The sequence below is a fragment of the Balearica regulorum genome, chromosome 8 (genome assembly GCF_011004875.1).
Source record: "Balearica regulorum gibbericeps isolate bBalReg1 chromosome 8, bBalReg1.pri, whole genome shotgun sequence".
Classification (NCBI taxonomy): Eukaryota; Metazoa; Chordata; class Aves; order Gruiformes; family Gruidae; genus Balearica; species Balearica regulorum.
In genome coordinates, this window is record NC_046191.1 from 16,925,621 (window position 1) to 16,952,521 (window position 26,901).

Here is a 26,901-nt window from a genome sequence, read left to right on the forward strand (position 1 = left end):
ATAACAAAGTCTTCTCACGCCCTACAACGGTCATATAAATAACACTGATAAGCCATCGCTTTTCTAACCAAGAACCTCACAGACAGGGACAAGTAATGAGGGTGACTGGGAGCTTGATATTTTTGCTGTCTTTTCAGCTCCTGCATTTGGCAAAAAGTTCTATGGTATGGCTAAATAAGAATGGCTATGAGGATTTGGTTGTTGCAATTAATCCCCAGGTGCCAGAAGATACCAACATCATCCTGAACACGATGGTAAGAACATTTGCATTTACATGCTTTGTTTCTCAGCAGTTGTCACTTGACTTTTCTGCTTGGAAAGTAGCATGAATCAAGTCCAGCTCTCATTCTTGTCAATAGGTTTTTTTCTTGTCATTTTGAATTAATCACGGATTAATCCCATAGTTACTAAAGTAGTAATTTCTAATTTGTTTTGCCATCTGTTGTTGCTACTAAGAGCACTAATTCCCTGAGACAATGCTGTAATACCTCTTTTGGGAGGCAGACTGAAATTCTGTTAAGTATGTGGTGAATTGACCCTGCTGGAGGCCACGTGCCCATTGAAGCTACTCTATTCCTCCCCTTCTCAGCTGGACAGGGGAGAGAAAATATAACAAGATGGGTAGAGATAAGGACAGGGAGATCACTCACCAATTACCATCACAGGCAAAACAGACCTGACTTGGGGAAATTAGTTTAATTTATTATCAATAAATCAGAGTAGGATAATGAGAAATAAACCCAAAACTTTAAACACCTTCCCCCTACGTCTCCCTTCATCCCGGGCTCAACTTCACTCCCAAATTCTTTACCTCCTCTCCCCAGCAGCACAGGGGGACGGGGAATGGGGGTTGCGGTCAGTTCATCACACATTGTCTCTGCTGCTCCTTCCTCCTCAGGGGGAGGACTCCTCACACTCTTCCCCTGTTCCAATGTGGGGTCCCTCCCATGGGAGACAGTCTTCCATGGACTTCTCCAACGTGAGTCCTTCCCATGGGCTACAGTTCTTCACAAACTGCTCCAGGGTGCAGACCTTCAGGAACAGACTGCTCCAGCGTGGGTCCCCCATGGGGTCACAAGTCCTGCCAGCAAACCTGCTCCAGGGTGGGCTCCTTTCTCCACAGGGCCACAGGTCCTACCGGGAGCCTGCTCCAATGTGGGCTTCCCGTGGGGTCACAGCCTCCTTCGGGCATCCACCTGCTCCAGTGTGGGGTCCTCCATGGGCTGCAGGCAGATACCTGCTCCACCATCAACCTCCATGGGCTGCAGGGGGACAGCCTGCCTCACCATGGTCTTCTCCATGGGCTGCAGGAGAATCTCTGCTCCGGCACCTGGAGCACCTCCTCCTTCTGCTTCTTCACTGACCTTGGTGTCTGCAGAGCTGTTCCTCTCACATATTCTCACTCCTCTCTCTGGCTGCAGTTGCACAGGTGTTTTTTCCCCCCTTCCTAACTATGTCATCCCAGAAGCGCTACCACTGTTGCTGACGGGCTTGGCCTTGGCCAGCAGTGGATCCATCTTGGAGCTGTCTGGTATTGGCTCTGTCGGACATGGGGGAAGATTCTAGCAGCTTCTCACAGAAGCCACCCTTGTAGCCCACCCTGCTACTAAAACCTTGCCATGCAAACCCAAGACAAAGTAGCTTTCCAAATTATGTTTACCTGAAAGAATGTCATATGAATGCTTGTTTAATAGCCATTGATTATACTATTGTTTGTCATTAGCTAGTATGTCTCATAATGTTCCTTTTAAAATTGTAAATGGCAAAAAAAAAGGTTAGGTTTAGTGGCATTTCTGGGCTTAACTTTTATTCCAATCCACACAGATGATAAATGTATAAATTCCCCTGGAACAGGATGCTGGCCAGGTTTCAAAGCAAAGAAATTGTTTTCTACAAAGTCAAATCATTTTAGAGAAAACCTGCTGCATGGGACACTTCTCACAAATGCCCAGGTTCTCCACTATGTATAATGCCTACTAGACCCTGATGTAGGATTATCTCAGTCCCATGTCATCTCTAAGATCAAGTACGAAGGATACCATAAAATTTTTAGCATTTCCAGATTTCTTTCATCTTGTGAGAAGAGGTTTACATGAAGTAAAAGTGGATCTGATAGTTTACTTTTTACCATCAGTCACTGACTGTCCCATTTTTTAACAATAAGTAGAGTTTAGATCACTCCATTTTCATTAAGGTACAAACCACAGAATGTTTTTAGGGTAGAAGTGTACGAGTGATAGTTACTGTTACTGTGAGATACTGACAAGACATTAAATTCACATTCTAGCTGACCTTATGAGAACTTGCTGTTATACCATTCCCTCAGTTCCCCTGAACTAGTTAAAACTGCTCTGTTCTATCTGCAGAGCAGGCAAGGGGTCTCACAGGGACACATGGCATGTCCCATCACCGCTCAACTTCTCATGGATTAGCACTTGCTATCGCTCTCAGACCTGGCAAACTGAATCTCTTCAAGAAATCTCCTTTAGTTGAATTTTATGTACAATGTAACATGGCTATTTGATGCCCCTGTCACAGCCTGTTTCTTAGTTTATGAGAAGCCTGTGGGACAGATTTTAGTTTCCTCCTTCCTGTTTGGTTTTTTTGCACTGAACAATTAGTGGAGAGGAAAAAAACAAAGGGAATGCTTTTTCTGATGCCTCTACTCCAAAACAGGTGGTAAAAGAGCAGGAGGAAAGGAAAGTAATGGCAGCATATAGTAGCCATAATACAAATAAGAAGAAATGTGAAACAGCGAATTTGATTGGAAAATTGTGACATTAGTCAGATAAATGAAGAGCAGGTGCAATGTTGAATCTTGCCCATGCTAGCTGCTGGGCCAGTATTAATTTAAGGGTAAAATCCTCGTATTTTATAGCTTTCTTCTCTTATGAAGGCTAGAGTGTGAATTTTGTCACAATCTCTGATTAAGAACAGGATTATAGAACTGGTGAGAGATTCCAAGAATTACAGCTCAGTCCTTGCTTCTATGTTTATTCTTTTCTTAGCAAAGATTGTAATACTTTCTTAGTTTTGTGTTATGTACTTAGTTCTACCTTATTGTACTGCTGTTTCTTGATAAGTCTACATTATTCATTGCACATACAGTCAAATTTTTAATATTTCCATTGATATTACTATTTTTTCATTCCCTAGAACATGATTAAAAATGCTTCTAATTACTTGTTTGAAACGACAAAACATCGTTTTTTCTTCAAGTCTGTAAAAATTATAATTCCTAAAACATGGAAGAAAAACCCCAACTATTCAAGATTAAAAACAGAATCATATGACAAGGTAAGATTTAGAGAACTCTTTCTGATTACAACAAGAAAAAGTTAAACTGATAAGGTTACATTACAAATCAGAGCAAAATCTAGGACTAATCCTGGAAGTGCTTATTCAAAAGTGTTGAGTGTTCATAGGATAAAAAAATTGCAGGACCAAATTTATTCAACAAGGATCACTTAACTCTTCTCTACACCCATGTCATGTATAACTTTGGTCTTTCTCTTTCAGGCAGATGTCATCATAGCAGACCCTAATATAAAATATGGAGATGATCCTTATACCTTACAGTATGGAGGATGTAGGGAGAAAGGACGTTACATCCATTTCACACCTAACTTCCTGTTAAATGACAATTTGACTAATGTTTATGGAGAAAAAGGTAATACTACTATTTAATTTAATTGCCTGATTTATTGTTGGTACAAAATAGCCAAGATTTTTCTAAGTGATTAATGAATTTGGGTACTTTAGTTTGCTTGCTAAAATGAAAAAAAAAAACAACCCAAAACTTTGCTAGATATATTTTTCAGAAATAGTAAATACTTGTGAAATGTCTGAAGCGAAAAATACCCACAATGGATCCAGAAGTTGTTCATCTCTTTGAAAACCTTAAATGTTTATTCCATTGCACTTAACTACTGCCATTAGCAGTAGCCTTCCTTTTATGACCACTTACCAAATAAACTATCCAGTGTTTATGTATTTGATTTTGTACTACACTGTGTCAAAAAATGTAAGGGTTGCTGCTCTGTGGAACAGAAACCTCACAAACACTAAATTTCCCTAGAAGATTTTTGCCAATTTGGAAGAAAGTTCCAGTTCTCTAGGACAGTTCCTGCATTACTGAGAGTCAAATATGAATAAAAATTCTAGTCCTGGTTGCTAAACTGATGCCTCCCTAGTTTTAGCTCAAGGAAAAATTATTATCCCAATTGCTTAAATATTTCACAGTCTTCCTGTATTACCTCAGATAATAATTATTTTAAATTCTTAAAATGTCTAAGTAAAACACCGAGTAGCTTTTAAACAGTTGCATTTAGAATGTGCATGCACTATTCTTTTTCAACAGGTCGAATTTTTGTCCACGAATGGGCTCACCTTCGGTGGGGAGTGTTCAATGAATATAATGACGACATACCTTTTTATGTGTCTAGAAATTCTGCAAGTGTTGAAGCAACAAGGTATTTCTTTTTCATATTTCTGCTTTTACATTACACAGGTTTAAACATTTCAATAATGTTTTCGATATTCTCATCATCTGTGCTGAGTTTGTACTTTGTAGAGTGTCCACAACCTGTTCGTAGGATTAAAAGATGCTTAGTCAGCAACATCTATTGCCTGCTCTGCGGCCCAGAAAACCACAGCTGCCTTCAGTGCTGTTTTGTAGAGGTTCAGGAGATCAGGCTGGATAATCTTTTGCTCCATGTGTAACTGCAGACTTCAGCCACCATTTGTTTTGTACTTATTTAACATAAACTTATTAAAGAGCAGTAATCAACAACACTGAAATTGGCTGCTGAAACCAATGTGATTTTAAAAAATTTCTACAAAGAGGGACTGAGATGGACTGCATGGATGTAGAGAAATAGTTCAGGCTTGCCTTTTTTTCCTAGCTCAGGCATACCAATATAGTCTTTTGCATTGTAGCTAGTAGCAGCCTGTAATTATCACGAGGAAGATCACAAAAGACCACAGGTGTTTTATGATTCTAACTATTTCTAGATTAGTTTGAGGACCCTGCCAGGCACACAGACAGCCTACCTACGTGCTTGTGCAGTGTCTAGTGCTGCGTCTAGAGCAATTTGGCTTTGGGCAGCTAAAATTCAAATAAATAACCAATTAAGACTGGGTTCTTAACCAGCCCTGCCTATCTTCTCTTTCCTTAGCTGTCCAGCTGGTGTGGCTGGTATACCTGTTTTCCAAGACTGCAGAGGAGATAAATGTGAGCCAAGAAGCTGTAGATATGATGGTCAGCTGTATGAAAAAGGATGTATATTTATTCCAGATGTACAACAAAATATCTCATGTTGTATTATGTATTCACAGTACATACCATCTGTAAGTATTACTATACCTTTCTAGCCTGACAGTTTAGTAACATTTGGTGTCTAGTCAGTTATTTCTGCTGGGGAGAATGATCAGTCAGGTGTTTCTTTAATTAATTTCCATTTCAAAGAATATGCATGATGCTATCAGTTCTATTAAACTTTGTTCAAAAGGGAAGACAAAGCAGCTACTGGAAATTATTTGACAGCTGTTTTCTGCCAATAAGGGTGAGATGTACTGCAGTCTCAGCATCCTTCTTGCTCTGTGTTTGGAGAATTAGGTCAACAGGCATAGAAGGGAAGCATTCTTGCCAAATGCCTTGTCCATAAGATAACTGCAGTTTTTGATCACTCCTTATGTAAACTGGCACCTCAACTGTGTGTCACCTGGTTAGGTCTATTACACTCCATTGCAGAGCAATATCTAGTCTATCTATCCTTAACAAAGAGGTAGAAGCCAACCTCTCTTGAAAGCAGCCAGAACAAACAGGCAGGCATCCTCATGCCAGCAGTGTACTGTTCCAGTGCTGGGACAGGGGTTAGCAGGACAGACAGTCTCCTTGCAGGCTAGATCTCTGTGGTACGGGGTCACAATTCCTCCAGCTATTGACCCTTGTTTGGGCAAGCTCTTTCCAAGAATTGTTATGGGTGCACTGAGTCTAGCTAGGATACAGTTAATTTTGTTCATAATGGATCATATGGTGCTGTGTTTTAGATTTTTGACCAAAACAGTACCAACAACACACTAATGTTCTAGCTTTAGCTGCACAGCATCAAGACCTTTGTTTCTCACTCTGCCCCTCCTCTTGAATAGAATGGGGAGTGTGTGGTACGCTGGAAGAGGACACAACCAGGCAGATGACCCAAACTAACCTAAGAGATATTCTATACCATATAATGTCATGCACAGCAATAAAAGTGAAAACGGGGTTTTCAGAGGGTTAGCCATCTTATGCTCTGGAACTGGCTGGGTGTCTACCCACAGGAGGTGGTGAGTGGTTGCTTTTGCATCACTCGTCTTGTTTCTTCTCTCTTCTTTCACTTATTAAAGAATTTTTTTGCTTTTTTTTTCTTTTATCTTGACCCTAAAGGTTTTTTTTTTTCTTTTATTCCTCCTTTCTTCTTCCCCTGTCCTACTGGGGAGGGGAAGTGTGGTGCTTGTCTGCCCACCAGGGTTAACCCACAACAACTGGTCATGGCCTTCCCTCACCAGTATGCCACGGACATCCTTAGGCAGCTAAAAATTTATTTCCTGCTTCTCTCAAAGTCTTGCCTTTGTATCTTTTGCGTGTTTCCTTATTCCACTCAAGAAAACTTAGAGAAACTGCTCCAAGACCATCAGGTTATCCCAAGAAGTTGGTTAACTATTTAGGCTGCTAACTTGTGCTGACCGCCATGCTGTTCAGCTACAGTATCTATGTTAGCAGGCTTAAATCTAGTGGACCTCCATGAATCAGTCACTCCAAGAATATCAGTGCTTGCAGACTGAAAGCTTTGTTTCTGCATGTGCAACATGCTTGTGCTTATGTAAAATCTGAGGTAAGTTCTTTGGGAGTACTTTCTTCGCTTGCCTCTTCTAAGATTCTGGCTGGCCAGGCACCGTGGCACAGAGGACATTTGCTGGAGAAGAACCCCTCTGCTTGTCCTGTCCTCCACCTTCATATTTTCTGAGATATTTTCTTATGCTCGTACTGTTGGGTTCAGAATTATTATCAGCTTCAATCTGAATTTTTAGGTGGTTGAATTTTGTGATAAAAACACTCACAATAGTGAAGCTCCAAATATGCAGAATAAGATATGCAACCACAAAAGCACCTGGGAAGTAATTATGGAATCTGACGACTTTCACAATTCGGCTGTTGTAAATGCTTCTGTGCCCCCCTCTGAGACTAATTTCAGGCTACTGCAGACCCAAGACAGAGCAATTGCTTTAGTACTGGATGTTTCTGGGAGCATGTCAATGGTAAGAATACATATTTTTTTAAGCAATTTTTAGGAAAAATTGTAAGAAACAGAAAAAGTTACAAAATAAAAAAATCAGTCAATTCTCTCATTAACTTGATTATTTTTTGGGGGGAAAAAAAAGACTACTGTTATTCTCCTTGGTAATTTTATTCCTACAAGATATCTCTTAAAAATACTAAGAGTTATGGGCCAGACTTGTTTTTTTTCTTCTTGTAAAATCTCAATTTTATATACTTTCCTTCCTTTGTTCCAGACCTAGTATCACAATGCCACTGTATATCTTCCAAGCAGAAAATGTATCATAGATGGAGTTTCACATTGTAATTTTGTTATGAATTATTCTAAAATCTAAAGTAAATATGTAGGTCACAGTATGTCAATAAATTAGATGTTCTTTCCTCATTACAGTATTGCTCTTTGGAATCAAGAACGGGAACTGGCATAATGTTATGTCATTTTAGCAAGGCTCTTATTTTTTCTTTTTTCCCATAAAAATTTGCATACATTTATTCTTTCACAACTTCTTGTGGCATGAGATACTAAGTTTGTTTATGGATGCAAGGTTTAATAAACATCCCTGAATATGTGCTTATTTGCATAAATATCCTAATACTTTTATAAAGCTGTAAACAATATGATCATCTGTAGAAAGATGACAAAATTATATGGGTAGGTAAGGCAGCTATCTCATGATTTATAAATAGACTTCAAACATCTATGCATATTCTAACAGCTTTCAAAACTCAGCCTATATATTCTTTTGATGACATACAGCATTTTCTTATCCATAACTTACGTCTTCCACAGTTCAGTAGTGAGCCAATGACCATTGCTCTCTTATTGAAAATACCACTAGTTCAGTGTTTCATTTCTCACAGGAATCCAGGCCTAAAAGAAGATAATTCAAAAAGCTCAAACATGTTGAGAAATATTCTTAAATATTTGACACAATCATACCTTAAACCAAATACACATGAAGAAGCATAAAGCAGTGTATGCTCCAACTCTTTAGTTTTGGCATACATATAATAATTGTGGGATTCTCCCATAGTGCTCCATCAACACATCTATTTCCAGACATGCCGTTCCAGAGCTGTTCTTGAGACTGATCTTCAGCAAAGATCTGCAATTTTAATAAATTGTATTATTTATATAATACAGATGTCTACCACAGTACATTTTATTAAATGTTAGTAAATAATAACGTAATACTAAAAACCAAAATGAAGATAATTATGAAATAAATATTGCAAGAATAGCTAGCTCCAGAGATAAATGTTTTCAAATATAACTTTTTTTCCCAGTAATCCATTTGAATATTTGCATTTAAAATAACCATACTTTAATATTATTTATATTTTCAAAATACTTAGTCTCTAGACCGACCTACTCATCAGGCATCGTAGGTGTTGTCCTTTTGTATTGCCACCATGCTATCAAAAAAAGTAACAAAAATCTTGATTAGGAATGAAGTCATAACATCAGAAGATGGACTTTGCCTAGTGATGTCTTTCCTGGAAGCTGCAGTTTGCTGCACTTTCACAATACCAGAACATGGTTTACATCCCCTCTCTTCTAGAACTGAGTATACGAGTTACCTTATAGCAGATAGTTTTTAATTTTTAATTGCAACCTGATCAACATAAAAAATTCCTACATTTTGTTCATAGTCATAGCTTTTCAGAAGAGATTGCATTCTAAGGATGTTGGCTTTTTTCACATACAGCACAACCGCATCAGACATCTCCATAGCGCTGCAGAGGAATTTCTGCTCTGTATTATTGAAACCGGTTCCTGGGTTGCAATTGTCACATTTGACTCTAGCGCATCGGAAAAAGCTCCTTTGCAACAAATAACCAATGATGCAGCACGCCAAAAACTTGTTCAATATTTGCCTACATTTGCTAGTGGAAAAACCAATATCTGTGCAGGCATACATAAAGGACTTAAGGTAAAGTACAATATGGAAATATCTCCTGGAAAGTATGGAAAATGAGGAAGAAGTGAGAAACATAGTTGAACATGGACTTCCTATGCAATGGTAGAGTTAAGACAGACAATACGATTCTTGAATCTATCAGGAGAAAATATGATATAGAAACTACTTGGAATTACCATTATATGGCATTAGAAAGAGCATTACCAGAAAACAGACCAGATGTGATGTCCATGCTTCAAAAAGGATATTGAAAAATAACATCAAATTACAAAATGAACTACAAGAATGACTGAAATTTTGGAATAATTCCCACAGTTGACTAGTCATGAATCAAGCCCCTAAAATTGTGAAACTACATAGAAATCATGAGATCGGGAAACAATGATGGATACATATTATTATTTATTTGTCTGTTTTACTTCCTTGGGCTGGCAGTCTGAAGTCCTAGAAGATGTCACCTAATTCTGATGCCAAACTGAAAATCAGGAGCAATGTGTAGGAAAAGGGAAGACAGAGAAGGACAGAAATTGTACAGAGAAGGATGAGACTGCTGAGGTAGCCGAGAGTCCAGGTCAGAGAGGAGGCTCAGGACAGGGGGACATCAAGAGGAAGATGGGCAACCAGACAGGGATGGAACAACCAGGACGGAGGCCTCCCCCATGGGTGCTCCCTACCCCTTTCTGCCCCATCTTCACTTACCTCAGAGTCCACCCTTAGACAGAAGTCTGTCCTTCTCTAGTCCTGAAATTTTGATTGGAGAATAAGGAGTTCTAGACAGTGGACATGAAGTTTTTAATACGATGCCCTTAAACATCCAGTTCCTGAACCAGCAAAGCATGTACAGGCAGAATGCTTCTGACATCTTCAATATGGGACAGGTTCCTTCCCTAGGAAAACATATATTAAATACTCATTATTTATAATTGACCACTTAACACATCTAAGCAATCAGATGCTGCAATATCAATTGCAGTAATTAATACTGTAATAGTTTTAGTGTTAAATGAAAATTGAAACACTTATTAAAGAATAAATTTGTCTTATATTTGAAGTTAACAGTTTTAAATGCATACATTGACTGTGCTGTGGGATAAACTAGTATTTAAAAATTGTTCTACTGTTTATATCATGAATTCTTTTCTTGATGCAGTTAATTGCAGATAAAATGAATACTACATATGGTTCAGAAATTGTGTTACTGACAGATGGAGAGGACTCACATATAGCAGCTTGCTTTGATGTGGTGAAAGAAAGTGGGGCAAAAATTCACACCATTGCACTGGGGCCAGAGGCAGACAAAGACTTAGAAGAACTTTCAGAACTAACAGGTAAATATTCTAAATACACTCTTTCTCCAGCATGCATATTCAAGTATGTAAATGTAAAAGCATGGCAATTCATCAGTCTGGAAAAAAGAAAATTAAGACATTCAAAACAAACAATTTTAATGAAATTTGGTTTTCATAACAGTCTTTTTTAATACAAACAAGCAGAACTTTTTAGATTCATAGATTTAAGAGCTGTCTTGATTTAAAAAATGCAGTAAGATTACAATACCCTATTACCAAGGAGATTTACTTATGATATTGTTATATAACATAAAAAGACATATCTAGAATTTTATTTCTGGCATTACATGCAATGACTAGAACTTTCTATATGCTTTAACTTATAAGTATTTTTTATCACATAACAAATAATAATTTTCTCCAACTGTTGCGGCTAGGAAATTGTAAGCACAGTGACTACCCTTGTCATTGGCAAGCATAGCTGTCAGCTGAGCTGGAGCTACGTTAATTGAAAACAACTATTTAAAAACTATTCATAGGGGTGTTGCTTCATGCTATGGCAAATGCCATTGAAGAATGAAAACTCCTTGTGTAGATCTAGAAAGCAAACTGACTCCAAACAAATATGGTGAATAAATATTGTTATTTGAGAGGTGCGCATGCTGTGCATTTTCAGACTACAATCCACTTGTTTTAGCAATTTAAATAACTTGGAATGCCTTACGCATTCTTCAGCATCATTAGATCAACATGACTATGGGAAAGTCCAGAGTTCAATTCTCTTCTGGCCTCTATTTGAGACAGAATTTGTTTAAGGTCCACTTGCAAACTATTTATTAGGAATGATTTGTGAGCCAGAAAGAACCCACATGGTTCTTCAGCATGTAGTCTTCAACCAGCTGGCCTTCCTGCTTAGAAACAAAAATCAATTTTCCAAAGATACTAGATCTCTGAGCTAACACCTCCTCCAGCTCACACGACTCCACGTGTTCTCTCATGAGACAGAGCCATACACCTGATGTAACCTGCACACCTTATGTCGGCCCGTGCACAAGGGACGAGGGTGAGAGGCATTAGGTGGTATGGAGGGGCTGTGGGCAGCCTCTGCACACCCCGAGAAGGCTCCCCAGGGCTCAGCGCTGCATAGCAATCTCTCCCCCGCCCTGGGATTCCAGTGACCTGTGCATTAGGAGCACAGTGATGGCTCGCTTGATGTCTGGCACGTATCATCCTAGTTTAAGAGAGAACTGCAGCAAATGCATCAAGTGCAGATGCTTCAGTAGAGCAGTATGAAGCCATATTCACAACATATTCATACACAGACGTGAGCTGAGTACGAGAACCTCCAATGGACTAGAGCTGCTTGAACTCAGTATGCATGAAAAGAGATCTAAACTTCACATTTGGAAATAAAGATGATCTGGATTTTAAGAGTCAAAACCCATGGAATGCCACTGTGTCTTTTCTACAGAGGTATTTTCAGAGCAGAATTTCACTGAAGTGTTAATATGTGACTCCAAAAGTACCAGGAAAAGTCTAAAAATGCTGTACTTGATGATATGCTGCAGGGAGTGATTTTTTTGCAAACATTGCCAATGGGAGATAAAATGAGTTGATCACACAAGCCAGAATTTACTATGACACATGTATTAACATATTAATAAAGACATACATTTCTTTTTTGATTTTGTAACAAATTGGCTGCCTCAGTCGAACATTCAGTACCAGAAATCACATAAAATTTAGCAATTTTAGAGTAAAAAATAGTATTTCTAATTCTTTGCTCTTCTCTTTCAGGAGGTTTGAAGCTTTATGCTGTAGATGCATTTGTCCCCAGCAAATTAATTGAGACATTCAGTGCAATTACCTCGGGAAGCGGAGATATTTCTAAACAATCTATTCAGGTCTGAATTTCAACCCTTCTTTTTCCTCCTATGCTTTTAGTTGATCAATAGTTGAATGAATTTAGACATTAATGATCATAATTGTCAGTGGCTTAATTTGAAAATAGGAGCAAGTACATTTTCTAGTGATCTACATTTCACTGCAATGAAATAAATATATAATTTACATAATTTATATAACTTGATTCCACAAAATCCAGAAAATTTTTTCTCATAATTGTCAAAGTCCAAGAGAATTTGAGAGAAAAAAGCAAGCAGAAATCCCCCAGGATGCTTAGTTCACTCTTATATGAAACATTATCTTTTAGAGCACTTTAATGGTCTAACTTACTTAAGTAATGAAGATACAGTTAAAAATACAGCCTCTCTCCTAAGCCATATGTATAATTTTAATCTATAAACTTTTAGACTTTTCATCTAGGCCAATTGTTAATTAGAAGTTAGCAACTCATTCCTCACTTTGTGAATATTTTAACACAGATCCAGTCCTATGTTTTATCCAAAATATACCATTCACAAAGACAGCCAGATTATAAGCAGCAATGTAGATTTGAAGCAGGTCTGGGATTTGAGTTGTTACATTGCCTTTAACTGACTCTTGCATCCCACCTTTACCAGGAAAAAAATTAAGTTTATGACAGGATATGTTCTAATTGCAGACTTTATTGTTCATAAAATAGAAGGAAATTACACAACATTACTTTTAATAAAGGAAATATTGTTTACTTCTCTCTTCTATATATTCTCCACTATTCTGTTGTTATCTCTGTCTCTCTTATTACTCGTAAGCCTTACAGTCATATGTGGAGACATTTTCTTTCTCTCTCTTCCAGGATTTTGAGACAGACAAACTGCAGTGAAAATACTGCTTACTGGCAGAATGCTTTAGATAGGTAGATAAATAGTTTAGATACAGAAATGAAGGACTTTTACACTCACTGTAACTTACTCTGTTTACCATAATTTTACACTTAAAATCAATGTTACTATGCAAGCAGCCATTTCATAAAGTGAATCTGGGATTTTACTAGTTTTCTTCATTCAATAGCTTTGCAAAATGTCTCTTAATTTTCCTGTAGGTAGACAGCATAACTAGAAAACCTGCCATCTTCTCTACAAAACTCTGAGTTATAAGTGAGCAGAGACCTTTTGTCATGCTACTTTCCAAAAGGCATAAATGCTTTTCAATTATCTCCTCCAAGACTAATCCATTTTAAGTCAGCAATGAATGGATACAGTATTGTGCAATGGATGAGGAATCACTCTGAAAGTATGTTAAATGCTTTTTTACTAAATAGCAGTAAGACAAACTTTATTTCTCTAACAACAGCTTGAAAGCAAAGAGCTAGTTGTTCAGCCTTCTGAATGGATGAATACTACTGTGCCTGTTGACAAAACTGTGGGAAATGACACCTTCTTCAGCATTGCATGGAACCAGTCTCAGCCATTTTTTTTCCTGAAGGACTCCAAAGGAAAAGTATATGGAAGCTCAGACTTTACAATCCGTAATTCAAACACAGCTAGACTCAGTATAAGTGGCACTGCAGAGGTAAAGACTGAACATTTTCTTTTATTTTCTGAATTAACATTTCCTATAGACTAGCATACAGCTTCAATTATTTTTTATTATATAAGGGAAATAATGGCACTGTTAGAACACAAAACTTTTTCACTATTTTTTTTTAAATTTTGTATTTTTTTTGCAGGTGGGCAATTGGGAGTTTTGTATTAAAAATGTTCATACAGCAACTCAAACTTTATCAGTAACAGCAACCTCTCGACCAGCATGTTCTAATGTTCCTCCTGTGAGCACTGCAGCTCACATGAGCAGGGCAAAAAGAGCATTTAATCCAGTTGTTGTTTATGCAGAGGTTAGCCAAGGGTTTTTGCCTGTTCTTGGCGCAACTGTGATAGCCACCATAGAGAAGGATGGTGCCGCAGCAGTAACCCTTGAACTTCTTGATAATGGTGCAGGTAAGGTTCCATATATATAGTGAAAACCTTTGCATTTATGCATTTTGGAACCCAAATCTGCATGCTCCCCTCAGATTTATCACTAAGGACTGAGTCATGTCTATGCCCTAAATCAGGAAAAAAATAAAAAGGGAGACAGAGAATCCTACTGCTTTGGGACAGAAGTAAGCTACAAAGCTTTTTCTTGGTGAGGAAAACAAAGACATGGGCCTTTACCTGAAAAAATTTTCCAGTTTCTTTCCTGTGCTATTATTGAGGGTGAAAGCAGAACTGTGCATGGTAGAAGGTACATTGCTCATATCTACTTTCTGAAAGTGTACTTCATCTAATCATCTGCCCTCAAAAGGCAAGGTAAAAAGAAAACAAGCTGTTTTGATAGTCCATCTCATATTCTATGAAGCTGGATTACAGTCTTAACATTGGCTCACTAAAAGTTAGCTTTATCTCTTTTGTATGTTAAATAAGCACGTTATTCTTCTTTTCAAGAATACTCTTTCTTAGAGCAATAGCAAGACATTCCTGGCATTCAGCATCCCTCGATCTCTTTTCATCTCTCCTCTTCCTTTTCTCTCACCACTGCTGTAGACCTGTAGCTTTTTAAGTTCAGTAGTAGCCAGCAGTGCCTCCTCATTCTGTCTGTGCTTTCACATTGCTGTACTTAAAAATATAGTAAGATTTCCTGTGTTTCTTAAATAACATCTTTTTTCTGAACCCATGAAGTTATTTTTACATTGCTGTCAGGCTTTAAAATAGTTACCTGGGATGCCACCAGCAGATCATCTACTGCAGCCAGTCAGGTACAACCGCACAAGTTCACTTAAAGAGAAGGGATCCTGTCTTGATGAATTCCTGGCCACGGTTAAATTACGACATTTTTCTAATTTAAAGGTGCTTTATGTAGTAGATTGCCAATATGTATTAATTTGGTGGTTCTGTATAGTAACAAGAGATTTACCTAGTTAAAGGTGCTAATGCAAAATAGTTTGGTTTTTTTTTCCAAAAAGTACGTATGAAATGCAGGTTGTCATAGTAGGACCACTCCTATTTTTAAAGATGTCCGCTTTACAAAAACACTGTCAGGTTTTCTGCATAGTAATGTTCAGGTCTTATATTTATGTATGAATAGCAAAAATAACCTTGTTTAGCAGCAGGTATCTTGTTTGAAATATTAATTCTCAATAATTCTATACCAAGGTGCTGACATGACAAAGAATGATGGAATCTACTCAAGGTACTTTACTTCTTTACAAGGCACTGGAAGATACAGTCTAAAAGTGAATGCCCGTGGGACAAATACAACCACCAGACTTAGCCTCCAGCAAAATCGAGCCTCATATATACGAGGCTACAGAGAAAATGGTAAAGAGCATTTTTGAAACAGACAATTCTTTGCATGGTTTGTATGTAGGGGGGTGTAATGGTTTAGCAAATGGGATCACGTAGATTCACAAAAATTCCATTTGATTTTAAAAGATGCTCTATCTATCATTTTCACTACAAAAGAGCCCAAACAAATCAAACCAGCTCCAAGTACTGTTTCCCATGTATGGGAATAGCATAAAATTTTAAAATTTAATCTAAAAATTATTTTCTCTTACAGCCATGAAAAGGATAAATATTGCTCAGAATCTACATTTCAGCATCTCACAACAGGAATTTCAAATGTATAATTCTTGTTGAGACTTTAAAATGGGGATTTGGGGTAAATAAATTCAGCATGCAACATAAATATGAAAACTAATGCTGCTGGAAAACTTAGCTTTTAAGATTTCTTGATCTTTTAGTACTTTTTCATCTTAATGCTGAAAAAAAATTAGTTGTTGCAATTAAATATTCCCACACTTATACATTGTAAAATTTAGCAAAATCAGCATTAAAATTGTCTAAAAAATTCACAAAGTATGGCCTACGTAACTGAAACTTTCATAAAGCCTGGTTAAAGAAATGGATAGAACTACCTTATTGCAGCAATGGCTCACCAACATCTGCCACCTGCTTTACTGGTTGCATCGTTTCCAATTTTTATACATTTTAGACTTTGTCTGTTTTTTGAGTTTCCTAAATTTTACGCTGAGAATCCTGAGATGACCTTATTTTCTGTCTTTGCTTCACTAACTTTCCACTAAATTTGAATAAGCTAAAGAAAACTTATAGGATAAGAAGAGATAATAAAATATAATAAAAATTTAAAAAAATGCAATTCAGAGTTCTGTCATGATGAAAAGTTGAAAAATGTTTTAAACAGGTAAAATTTATCTGAATGCACCGAGACCTAAATTTGCTGATAAAGAAATCCAAGTCAAGCTGGGAAGTTTCAGCAGAATTTCAACAAGTTCTCTTGTAGTGAATATAGAAGGAGATTCTGCTCCTATTTATCCACCCTGTAAAGTTACAGACCTTCATGCTCGTATAGAAAACAAAACAATAGTCTTGTCTTGGACAGCTCCAGGAGGTGACTTTGACAATGGAAAAGGTGAGTCAGACACTACATTTTTTGTGAGATGAGGTTGACATTTTTATCTGAACGGACATACCCTGGGAACCACCACTCAGGGATGATGGCTATACCTTTCCCACCTGAAAACGTAATGTAACAGAAAGTTACCCTGTTGCATGATACCTGTTTTAGTTCTCCTTATTTTTTCATGTTAAAAAACCCCAAACTAAGTAAATCAAGGAATATTACAAACAAATAAAATAAATGAAATTCTAGTACAACCATTAGAGACTTTAGCAACAAATCTCAGTCTGCACATAATTTAAAAAAAAAATAAGCAGCCAATATGGACAATGCAAAGCTTTAGTCTATTTACAAAGATGTAAATAGACTACAGAGATGAAGTAACATTCTATCCAAAATACTCATTTTACAGTTGTTGTACAGGAAAAATGAAACCTAATTCCAGATGAAATGTACAAGCATTTCCCTGCATAAGCCAGAGATGGTATATTAAAATATACAATCGACAGTCATGCAGATTACAGTTTCAGATTAAAATCTTATATTTATCTAAAATTTTTAATAACCAGCCACACAAGGAAAAAACCTCAAAAAAAATTTCTCAACTTCTTTTACTGCTATTTAGCAACTATATGTCTAAAAACTTTAGTAGCTAAAGTGGTCAGTTATGGCATTAGAGTTTAAGATAGAAGGTCCTGCACTGGTTTGGAGCTGGGCACATCATGCACATCTCTCTACCATCTAAAGAGGAAAAGATATCCATGAGATGAAGAGAGGGGGAAGAGGGGTAAGTCTTGAAAAGCTACAGACTTGAAATAGAAACAGCAGAACCCCCCAAAATTAATCAAACACATTTATAGCAATGTAACTACCAGTTCTTTGATTACAAATGGGAGAATCATTTTGTGTCTTTTACAGTTTTTGCTGTCAAAACCTCATGCTGAGAGAGAGAATACAGATCAGATGCAAGGCCTGCCCCTACTATCTACACATATATTTTAATTGCCATTTCACCTTAGGTTTGTATTTGGATAGCACAGTTTCTCATTCAGCTACATGTTGCGCAGGTCTGCACAAAGCTAAGAGTGTTGGTGAAACAGTATTTTTAAGGTGGATTCAATTTCAATTTTTAATTGAAAAGGAGGAGTTTCCAGACTCAGCAACAATAGACCTTTGACACTGCAAAGTAATGTTTAAAAGCAAACTTGCCAACCCTCCATGCTCAGCAACAGTCAGTAGTAAAACAGGAATCATCACCACATTTTTTTACAAAATGGCTCTAGAAGTCTTATAGTGGCTCCACAAGCAGGGACATTAAAACATCTATATTAATTTGTTGTTAACGTGTTCTTTTTTTCCCTAGCTGATCACTACATAATAAAAAGCAGTGAAAATCTTCTGGACTTAAGAAATCACTTTGATCGTGCTACTTCTGTGAATTCCTCTAATCTCATACCTCAGGAGGCGGGTAGAGAAGAAACATTTGAAATTAAACCAGAAAATTTCATAACAGAAAAAGACACCGTAATCTACTTTGCTCTGCGTGCTGTTGATGATACCAACTTGACTTCAGAGGTTTCTAATATAGCACAAGCCACGTGGTTCATTCCTTCAAAAGCATCTGTGCCTTTAGATTATGACGGCAACAATGATGGTGCTAGCAGTACAGTAATAGCGGCAATAGTAGCTCTGTGTGTAGTAGTTGTTTGTACTGTTGTAACTTCAACTCTGTGTGTTTTACAAAAACAAAAGGGAAGAGTGGATATTGAAACAATGCAAAAGCATGTGTAAAATAAAATACAAGGAATTTACTGCAATTTTTGCTACACAAGTTTCAAAGTAGGGAAGGAGGTTTTTGTACATTCAAAAAATCAGTGCACTTATTTTAAATAGACGTATTTGTCTTTTTTGATAGGCTTATAAAAGTAGGTTTTCAAAAGTGTGTCTTATATTCAACTACATGTACACTGATTAAATGTTAAACATGAAAGCATGTACTCAGGTATATAGTAAAGTATGATATGTGTACCATCATTTGTTTCTATGTGATAAAAATACTTAACTCTTCTGTTGTAAGATTTTTCCAATGAAGTGTGCAGTTTTTTCTTAAGCAAAGAAGGCAAAGGAATATGATACATTCCTTGTTTTTATGCTCCACATAACAATCACGTAAGGCAAGGTGGGACAGAGATCAGAAAAATCTTCAAGTAGTTCAATGATTTCCTAGTATCTTTCACATGTTGTCGGTTAGGCTTAGTGAGCTAAGAACAAAATATGTACCTCCAGGCTGTTTATTTGTCAAAAAATATTTTAAAATATGTACCCCCAAGCTGATTATTTTTCAATAAATATTTAAGTATGTGTATCTACAGGTGTGTAGAAGAGTTGAGTATATCAATATTTTCAGAAGGAGAGTTGCAGAGTATATGCAAATGAGGACATGAAAAACGTTCCCAGGTGAAGACTAAACAAAGCTATAAATTTGGAGTTAGAACAAAGCTTTATATAACAAAAGGTAATTTAAAAACTGTTAATGGAGAAGGAGTGTGAGGGATACAGGGAGAAGGGTGATCTGAATGACTCTTAGGTTGCTGACTAGCAAATTAACAACCGGCTCAAACAAGAATGCTTCAGACTTCTTACATGGCCAAGTAGTTTTTACCTCTGCTTTCCAAAAACTGGAAAAATGTACAATAATAATGAAAAAATGTTAAATTCAACAGTCAAATTATCATTCACAGTCCAGCATTATCCAGTAAATATACCATGTCTAGCAAACATGAGTACTTTAATTTACAAGCTTGATACTATTAACACAATTTGTGTTAGTGGGAATTACACTTTAGAACCAGTATATAATTTTTATCAATAATATAATATACACCCTCAACAAGTTTGCTGATGACACTAAACTGGGTGGTGAGGTGGATATGTCAGAATGAAGAGCCATCTCACAGAGAGACCTGAACAAGCTGGAAGCAGGCTAGCAAGAACAGTATGAAGTTTAACAAAGAGAAGTGCGAAGTCCTGCACCCAGGACAACATAACCAAAGAGCCCAGTAAAGGCTGCGCTCTGTGGCTGGGGAGCTGCCTTGCTGAAAGGGACCTGGGGGTCCTGATGGACAAGAAGCTGAACATGAGTCAGCAGCGCAGCACTGCAGCAACAAAGGCAAATTGGATACTGGGCTGCATCTGCAGGGGCACTACTGGCAGAGACAGGGACATGATCATCCTACTCTACTCAGTGCTTGTCATGCTGCACCTAGAGTACTGTGTCCAGTTCTGGTCCCCACAATTCAAAAAAGACAGACTGGAGAGGGTCCAAAAGGAGGGTCATGAAGATAATCAAAGGGCTGGAGAACCTGCCCTATGAGGAAAGAGTGAAAAAGTTAGGTGTCTTCTCCCTGGAGAGGAGAAGGCTCATAGGGGACCTCATCACAGTATTCCAATGCTTAAAGAGCAGCTACAAAGAGGATGGAGACTCTCTCTTCACAAGGAGCCACATGGAGAAGACAAGGGACAATGGGTACAAGTGGCACTAGGAGAGGTTTCATCTTCATACAAGAAAGAAATTTTTTTACAGTGAGAGCAATCAATCATTGGAACAATCTCCCCAGGGACATGGCAGAGCCTCCATCACTGGAGGTTTTCAAGATGGACCTAGACAGGGTGCTAGGTAATCTCATCTATGCTCCCTTTTCCATGAAAGGTTGGACTGGATGATCTTTCAAGGCCCCTGCCAGGCTAAGCTGTTCCATGATTCCATGGTTTTCCTGCATACACCAAGAAATCTATGCAAATGTTGAATAATCATCTTAAGTTTTCTTCTCTGTCTTTGTATCTGCAACATCAAATTTTGCCCTTTGTTCTACCCTACCTTTTACTTTTTAACAGCACCAACTTTTTAATATTTTAATGGAATTTGTCTACCTTTCCTCTCCTATTTTTATACTTCCCACAAGGTCTGCTTTTTCTTTATCTAGGTTTCCCATTTTTTGTGGGTTTCTGTACTTCTACATAATGCCATCTCTTAATGAACCTTACTATTGGATGCGGTTTCAGATTTAAAATTCCATTTCCCCAAGCAATAATAAATGTTGTAGTTTCAGTTCACATCAAGGCCAGAACAGCTGTCACATTTTAGAGGAGACAGACTCCTTTGGAGAAGAGAGTCATAAATCAAAGCATTATTTGCTGATAGCAGTTTTCTCTAACAGTTTTTAGGTCACTGAACATCCATTTATTCAGAAACATTTCCTTTTGTTTGCTTCTGAAGTGCCATCTTATTCCCTAAAGTACTTCTGCTGCATACAAATTATTTGGTAGGAAATACATCACCAAATCAGAATAAATGGGTTGCAGCACTGTTCCTGGAACTATTTCCTAGAGTTACGTAAAAATATGAGAGACCTTACATAGCCAATCTCCATGATCCAAGACAACTCATCCATTACTCTGTACCCGCCTATCGAGCAGAGCTGCAGCAGTCTATTGCGTGGCGAAGCTGACATCTAGTGGGCTCCGACAACACTTCCAGTTTCCCCCAATGTTCCAAAAATTGGTTTAGGTCAACGCATCTCTCCGAGATACTCTGACCTTAGTATAAATACATATTTAAAAGTACAATCAAATACAAATAGTCGAAGGTTGAATTTAGTACTTAAGGCTAGCTCTTACTATAGGAGCATGAAGATGATTTATTTGAATTCGGAGCTTCAGTTTACTGAGCTCTGTCTATAGTAAAAGCTCTGAAGAACTCAGTTCAAGTAACTCAGAATTCAGCACTCCCCCAAACATCTCTGCAAAAGGCAAACAAAATTTGCTCTTTCATGCTTCCTGATGAGCAAGTGCAAAATGACAGGGTAAGACTGTCTGACTGATTTCAATGATTATGTTTACACTAACAGAACTAGACTCAAAAGTTATGTGGGCTGGGGTCCCAGTAACTGACACAACTGCCAAATGCCAGTTCAGATTAGCTAGAAAAGATGGGACAGTTAAAGTCAAAACCATATAAGCTTTATTCCTCAATATGGTCTTCCTAATGCTCTTAAAATAATTTCAGCTTCCTACACAGACCTCACGGTGTTCCACAGAGAAAATAAGTTTAATTATTCCTATGCCACATGTGGATAAAGTGACTTTCCCACAGTCACCAGCAGGGAAGTGGTAGAGCTGCAAATATACCTCCAGTCATTAAACTATCATTGTACAGCAAAAGGAAGAACCCCCAAAATTCTAAATTTTATTTCCACAGGGGCCAGTTATGGCCTATAGAATTTTCCATACAAACTTCCTCCAAGTATAAGATAGACAGCTTCTTCTACGATAGACAGCTGGGGTATGGGACCAAATTATTATCCTGCTGGGTATCAGACTAACCCATTATGGCTCCAGAAGTACGATACTGAAAGGACAAAGATCACAAAAACAACACATGATTTACCTAGTATGGCTCCCTGAAATTTCAGGACTTTTGCCTACTGAATGTTTCGCCAATTGCTGCATGCAGTCCTAGTACAACTCCAGTTTAAGTGTTTAGGGGAAGCACAGCAACAGCTGCTGTAAGGATCAGTGGAAGAGTGCACTAATGTGAAAAGGAGCATTAATTCTCACTCAGATAGCTGTAGTTTCTGAGCGGAAGTGTGCTGTTGAGAGCAGCTGCTTTCTAGTTCTGTCAAATCCAGTCCCCAGATTTTTCATGAAAGCCTGATTGTACACAGGCCAGGCAGCTGGCACTATTGATTTTATAATCTTTGCCTGGTTATTAACAAGCTAAGCTCACAGTTGTTAACATTGGCACAGAAGCTATGGACTCACACACAAATGCCCGTACCTATTTTAGTAAACCAAGCTTTGGCTATTAGAGAGAGGTAAAATTTAATAATATTTATTTAAAATGACACATTCTGCTCCTTTTATTTGTATATGTCTTTTCACCACATTAATAAATGTTACATCAAATTTACCTTCAGATTTTCATGCACATCTATTTTGAAAACCTGTTTCCAGGATTGCTTCAAAATATTAGTTGGAGTTTTGCAGAGTTGACCGGTAACACGTTGCCAGAACTCTTCATTTCCCAGTGTTTAACTGCATTAAAAGACAACATAAACACATAAATATTCATAAAACAGCTGTTTTATGCAAATATATGCTGCAGGTACATAATCATGAGTGGGAAGGGGAACAGTGTACATACATGCAGTGACACAAGATGTGCCCCATATAACTCAATGTATTATAGAATTAAATATGTATGAATTCTAATATGGGTACTACATTATTGGGATTACACATCCTACCACAATGTGTACTGTTTAAGGATATGGTCCAAGACGCATTAGCATCAAGGAAAGAATATTGGAAATACTCCCAATGGATAGACTAGATATTGGTAAGTGGTATTCAAAGGATTGCTTTAAAATTCAAATATTTTAGGATGATACATTCCTTAAAATTAAAGCACACCTAAATAGCAAGGTCAACAAACAAAATAAAAATTGACATTATCTATCAAGCCATTCTGAACCATACTAAACTGTGCTAAATATACAATATTTCTGCAAAGTGGCCTTAAAAAAAATGCTCAAGATTTCACACACTTTCAATGCTTTTGATTTTCATCAAGCTTTTCAAGAAAAGCCTAATGACAGGAAATAAAATCTTAAGATTAATTTCTTCACAGATGAGTCTGACACAGAAACAAAGTTAGTACAGAGTTAGTAACAGTGACTGTGCTGCAGCATCTAGTTATTCAACCTACAGATCTCCAGCTTCTTGCCCTATTTTACAGTGTATAAAACTGCCATAAAACTTTACAGCTACATGATCAAGATTTAGGTAGACAAATGTAATGATCTAGAGAGATATAAAGGGCTAGAACTGCAGCAATTCTAACCATCAGTCTTATTTGTCTCCCACTTCAGGAAATCTTAATCAGAAACCCTCAAAGCCCTCACTCAAATTATTACCAAGTAACAGTATGGAAGTTCTCTATATAAATTCTACTTCTGATCATAGGCAGGGATGTTCCAGGGTCTGTTTATATCCAACAGTACAATGCTGTAAAAGGTTATTTCTTCTTTTTGGATGCATTATAAGCAAGGCTGAAGATCAGGCAGTAGGAAAAGTACGGTGTTCACCATACCTGGTGCATCGGTCACTCAGCTTCTTCTTAATTGTCAGAGATGAGAGGACATGGCGTGCTTCAATTTCTTCTTCAGCCTGAAATGATTCTGTAGATTCTCTTGTGGCTTATACTTCAGCCCTTTTTCAAGTGACCTTCCCTGCTGTCTACCCTGCACTTCTGAAGGAAGATACTGTTCCTCCAGCACAGGTGGCAGAAGCTGGCTCCTCAACTGTTTGCAGCTGATTTTATCAGAACAAGCCAGGATATCTCTACACACGTACATTCTTTGAATACACCTTCAGAGCTTTCTCAGTCAGTATCTAGTTTGTAACTAAGCCCACATGCTAGGTATGGCTCTCCTTACCTAAGCCAGATGTATTACTTTATCCTGAACCCAAACACCTGACAATGGTTTTGGGTCTGAATAGCAGCTATAGAGAATGACCACATTTCCCACTACAGCCAGCTATTGAAGTTTCTAATAAAGACAGGGCAGAAAGCCTGCATGTGGTAATTTCTTAGAAAGACAACAGGAATCTCCAAGATTCAGCTGTTAACGCCTGAATGCCTGTTCCTTCTAGGATGCCAAAAAAATTTCCAGAGTTTGTCCTGAACACTATGTTATAGGCCTACAGGATGTGGAGAAAAAGAATTTGAAGAAAGGGAGTAACTCAGTAGTGTTTTAAGAGTAGTAGAATATTGCGGAACTCAGAAAGCATGGAGTTCCAGGTTGTGATCCAATAATCGCATTTATTTTTACATTATAGGATAAAACAGGGTGAAAAAAATATCCAAACCAGGGTTTTATATGAAATATATAAACATGCACTACAACAGATCTTCCTCTTAGATGTGTAGTAACTATTAGGCTGAAGAGTTATTTTCTCCCTCTCGCTTACATTCTGACTGCTTAAACATTCATGAAAAGAGGAAGGATGTTAAAAGTGAGAACTGAAAAACACATTCAATGCCCCACATATGCCAAACAGCCCATCTGCTAAAGGTGGAAGTACTGTCTACTTAAGGCATTTTCCTAAGAAGCGGTACTGTTGTGTCTAGGGCTCCTTAGGAAAGGCACAATTAAAAGTGGGTATTCCAAATCCTACAAGAAAACTCGAACTCATGGGATCTTAAAGGATGGGAGTCGTCTTCCCTTCCATCCAGGTTATGCTAGAAGGGAGAGGTATCTAACCATTTTCTGAAGGAAAAAGCGAAGTGTCAAAGCTGTCAGTCAACATATCACAGAAGGCAGCATTTTCCTCTCCGGCAGGTGAGGCTCACATGTCATGGGCAGCATCAGGGTGCAAGCTTCAGGGAAGAACTAGCAGTATTTTGTTTTGGGAAGAGCTAGACTGTGTTGGTTGCTGTTAATTCCAGCCTGGACATACCACTCTCCCAAGGCATTATTGGGGTACATCTCATCTGAGGAGGTGCTTCTGCCTCACGGTCAGGCACTACTGCTCTCAACTGTTAGCATCTCTAGCTTTTTGTGGAACTCCATCAATGGGAACTGCTGACATTTAGCACCAAGGAAAACTATGAAATGAAACAATTGCATCTGTGTGTCCAAATCCAAAATCTTTGATGTTGCTGTCTTTTCACATATCCTACACTGATATCACACTGATATCACGATCAGCTCTTATATGACTGTATAGTGCTGAGCATTACAGGAGAGATTCATGGGACATTTAATACACTAGTAAAACTCATTTTAAGAAATGGAAACAAACTTGTCATGTAGTTTTTAATATATAAACACACCCATGTATAAGTGAGACAATAAAAGCTGAAAAAGGTAAAACATATTCAAGCAAAGTAAACACATACACACAATAGCTTTTAGTTCCTTATCAGTACTAAAGGTACAATGGGAACTTTACATAGCCTGGGTTTTGTTTTGGTTTTAATTCCTGGAATCTCACTGGCAAGTAAGCAAGATTGCATTGATTGTTACAGTTATTTCCTTTCTCTGGAATTCACTTCTTGTCATAATGGCCTAGGATTTCCTCTGACTTTATCAAATTTAGCCAAATATTACTTACCATTTGGATTATGAGGTAGAGTACTTCACTGAATGACCAGAATAATTTTCAAGCTGGAAACATTAGCTGCCAATGATGCCCCATTGTAACTCTATTTTCTAATTGCTAGCCAATGTCAAAGGCTCTTTCAGGCATTCAAAAACCATGATAAGAGATGTTAGAATAATGGAAGTTAATAAAATTAGAGAGTATTTTCTTCTAATTTTCTTGATTTCTGGCACTGTTATGCTACAATACTTAAGGTTTTCCCAAATACTCTCTGTGATGCTTTGGTGCTATTTTATAGTTGTGTCTCAGCATGCTTTTATCTAAACAAGCTCTTTTAATAAACAGCCTTTTTCTCACCAACTTTTAAAAAATTCTTACACTTCCACAGTCCACCCAAAAACTATCTTCCATGAAGACAAACAAGATTTGACTTACAAAACACCGGACTCAAGACTCGGGGATGGAAGGAACTCGTCCTCTCAGAGCTGGGCCCGAGGGTGCCAGCCCCATGCCGGGCTAGGCCGGAGCCCCCCAGGCGGCGGAGTTTCCACGAGTAGGGTCACGGACAAGCGTGGCCGGGCGGGCCGCCACCGCCCGTACGAGGGGACTCTGCCTTTTCCGCACGCCCCACTAACTAGTGTTTATGGTAAAGACCACGACCGGCTCCGGGAAGCCTTCCTTCTCCTACGGAGGGCGGGCGGACCGAGACCCGCTCCACAGGCAGCCGCAAGCCCTGCAGCGGACAGATAACGGCCGCTGCTCCCTGAGGCGGGTGCGCGTGCCGTGGCCCCCAGGGGCGGCCGCCCGTAGCGGCGGGATGCACCGCCCACCGCGCCCTCACGGCGGCGCGAGGCGGGGCGGGGCCGGA

The 26,901-nt window shown here is 38.2% G+C and overlaps 2 protein-coding genes and 1 long non-coding RNA gene across 4 annotated transcripts in view; 1 reads left to right on the plus strand and 2 right to left on the minus strand.

The window, feature by feature from the left end:
* The window catches only part of ODF2L (outer dense fiber of sperm tails 2 like), a 37,603-nt gene extending 32,421 nt beyond the window's left edge, over window positions 1-5,182 (minus strand). Inside the window, 1 exon segment of the mRNA XM_075759853.1 lies at window positions 4,430-5,182. The gene's annotated coding sequence lies outside the window, so the exon portion shown is untranslated.
* Window positions 1-19,237, plus strand: LOC104639336 (calcium-activated chloride channel regulator 1). 2 transcript variants are annotated; one of them, XM_010307418.2, is made up of 14 exons: window positions 2-254; window positions 3,157-3,297; window positions 3,520-3,670; window positions 4,361-4,472; window positions 5,178-5,349; window positions 7,072-7,299; window positions 9,028-9,252; window positions 10,391-10,568; window positions 12,327-12,433; window positions 13,764-13,982; window positions 14,140-14,407; window positions 15,602-15,766; window positions 16,653-16,880; window positions 18,232-19,237. In XM_010307418.2, the coding sequence occupies exons 1-14, from the start codon at window positions 96-98 to the stop codon at window positions 18,657-18,659; spliced, it is 2,781 nt and encodes a 926-aa protein (XP_010305720.2). In that variant the 5' UTR covers window positions 2-95; the 3' UTR covers window positions 18,660-19,237. The 2 variants fall into 2 exon arrangements, with proteins under 2 accessions (XP_075615964.1, XP_010305720.2); XM_075759849.1 differs by lacking the exon at window positions 9,028-9,252 and having other exon boundaries at window positions 1-254.
* LOC142602756 (uncharacterized) lies at window positions 9,260-26,887 on the minus strand. The gene is made up of 4 exons (XR_012836532.1): window positions 26,469-26,887; window positions 22,838-22,961; window positions 16,942-16,984; window positions 9,260-10,127 (listed from the first exon to the last, which is right to left on the minus strand). It is a non-coding gene; the product is annotated as an uncharacterized LOC142602756 (long non-coding RNA).
* Window positions 26,888-26,901: the final 14 nt, after the last annotated feature.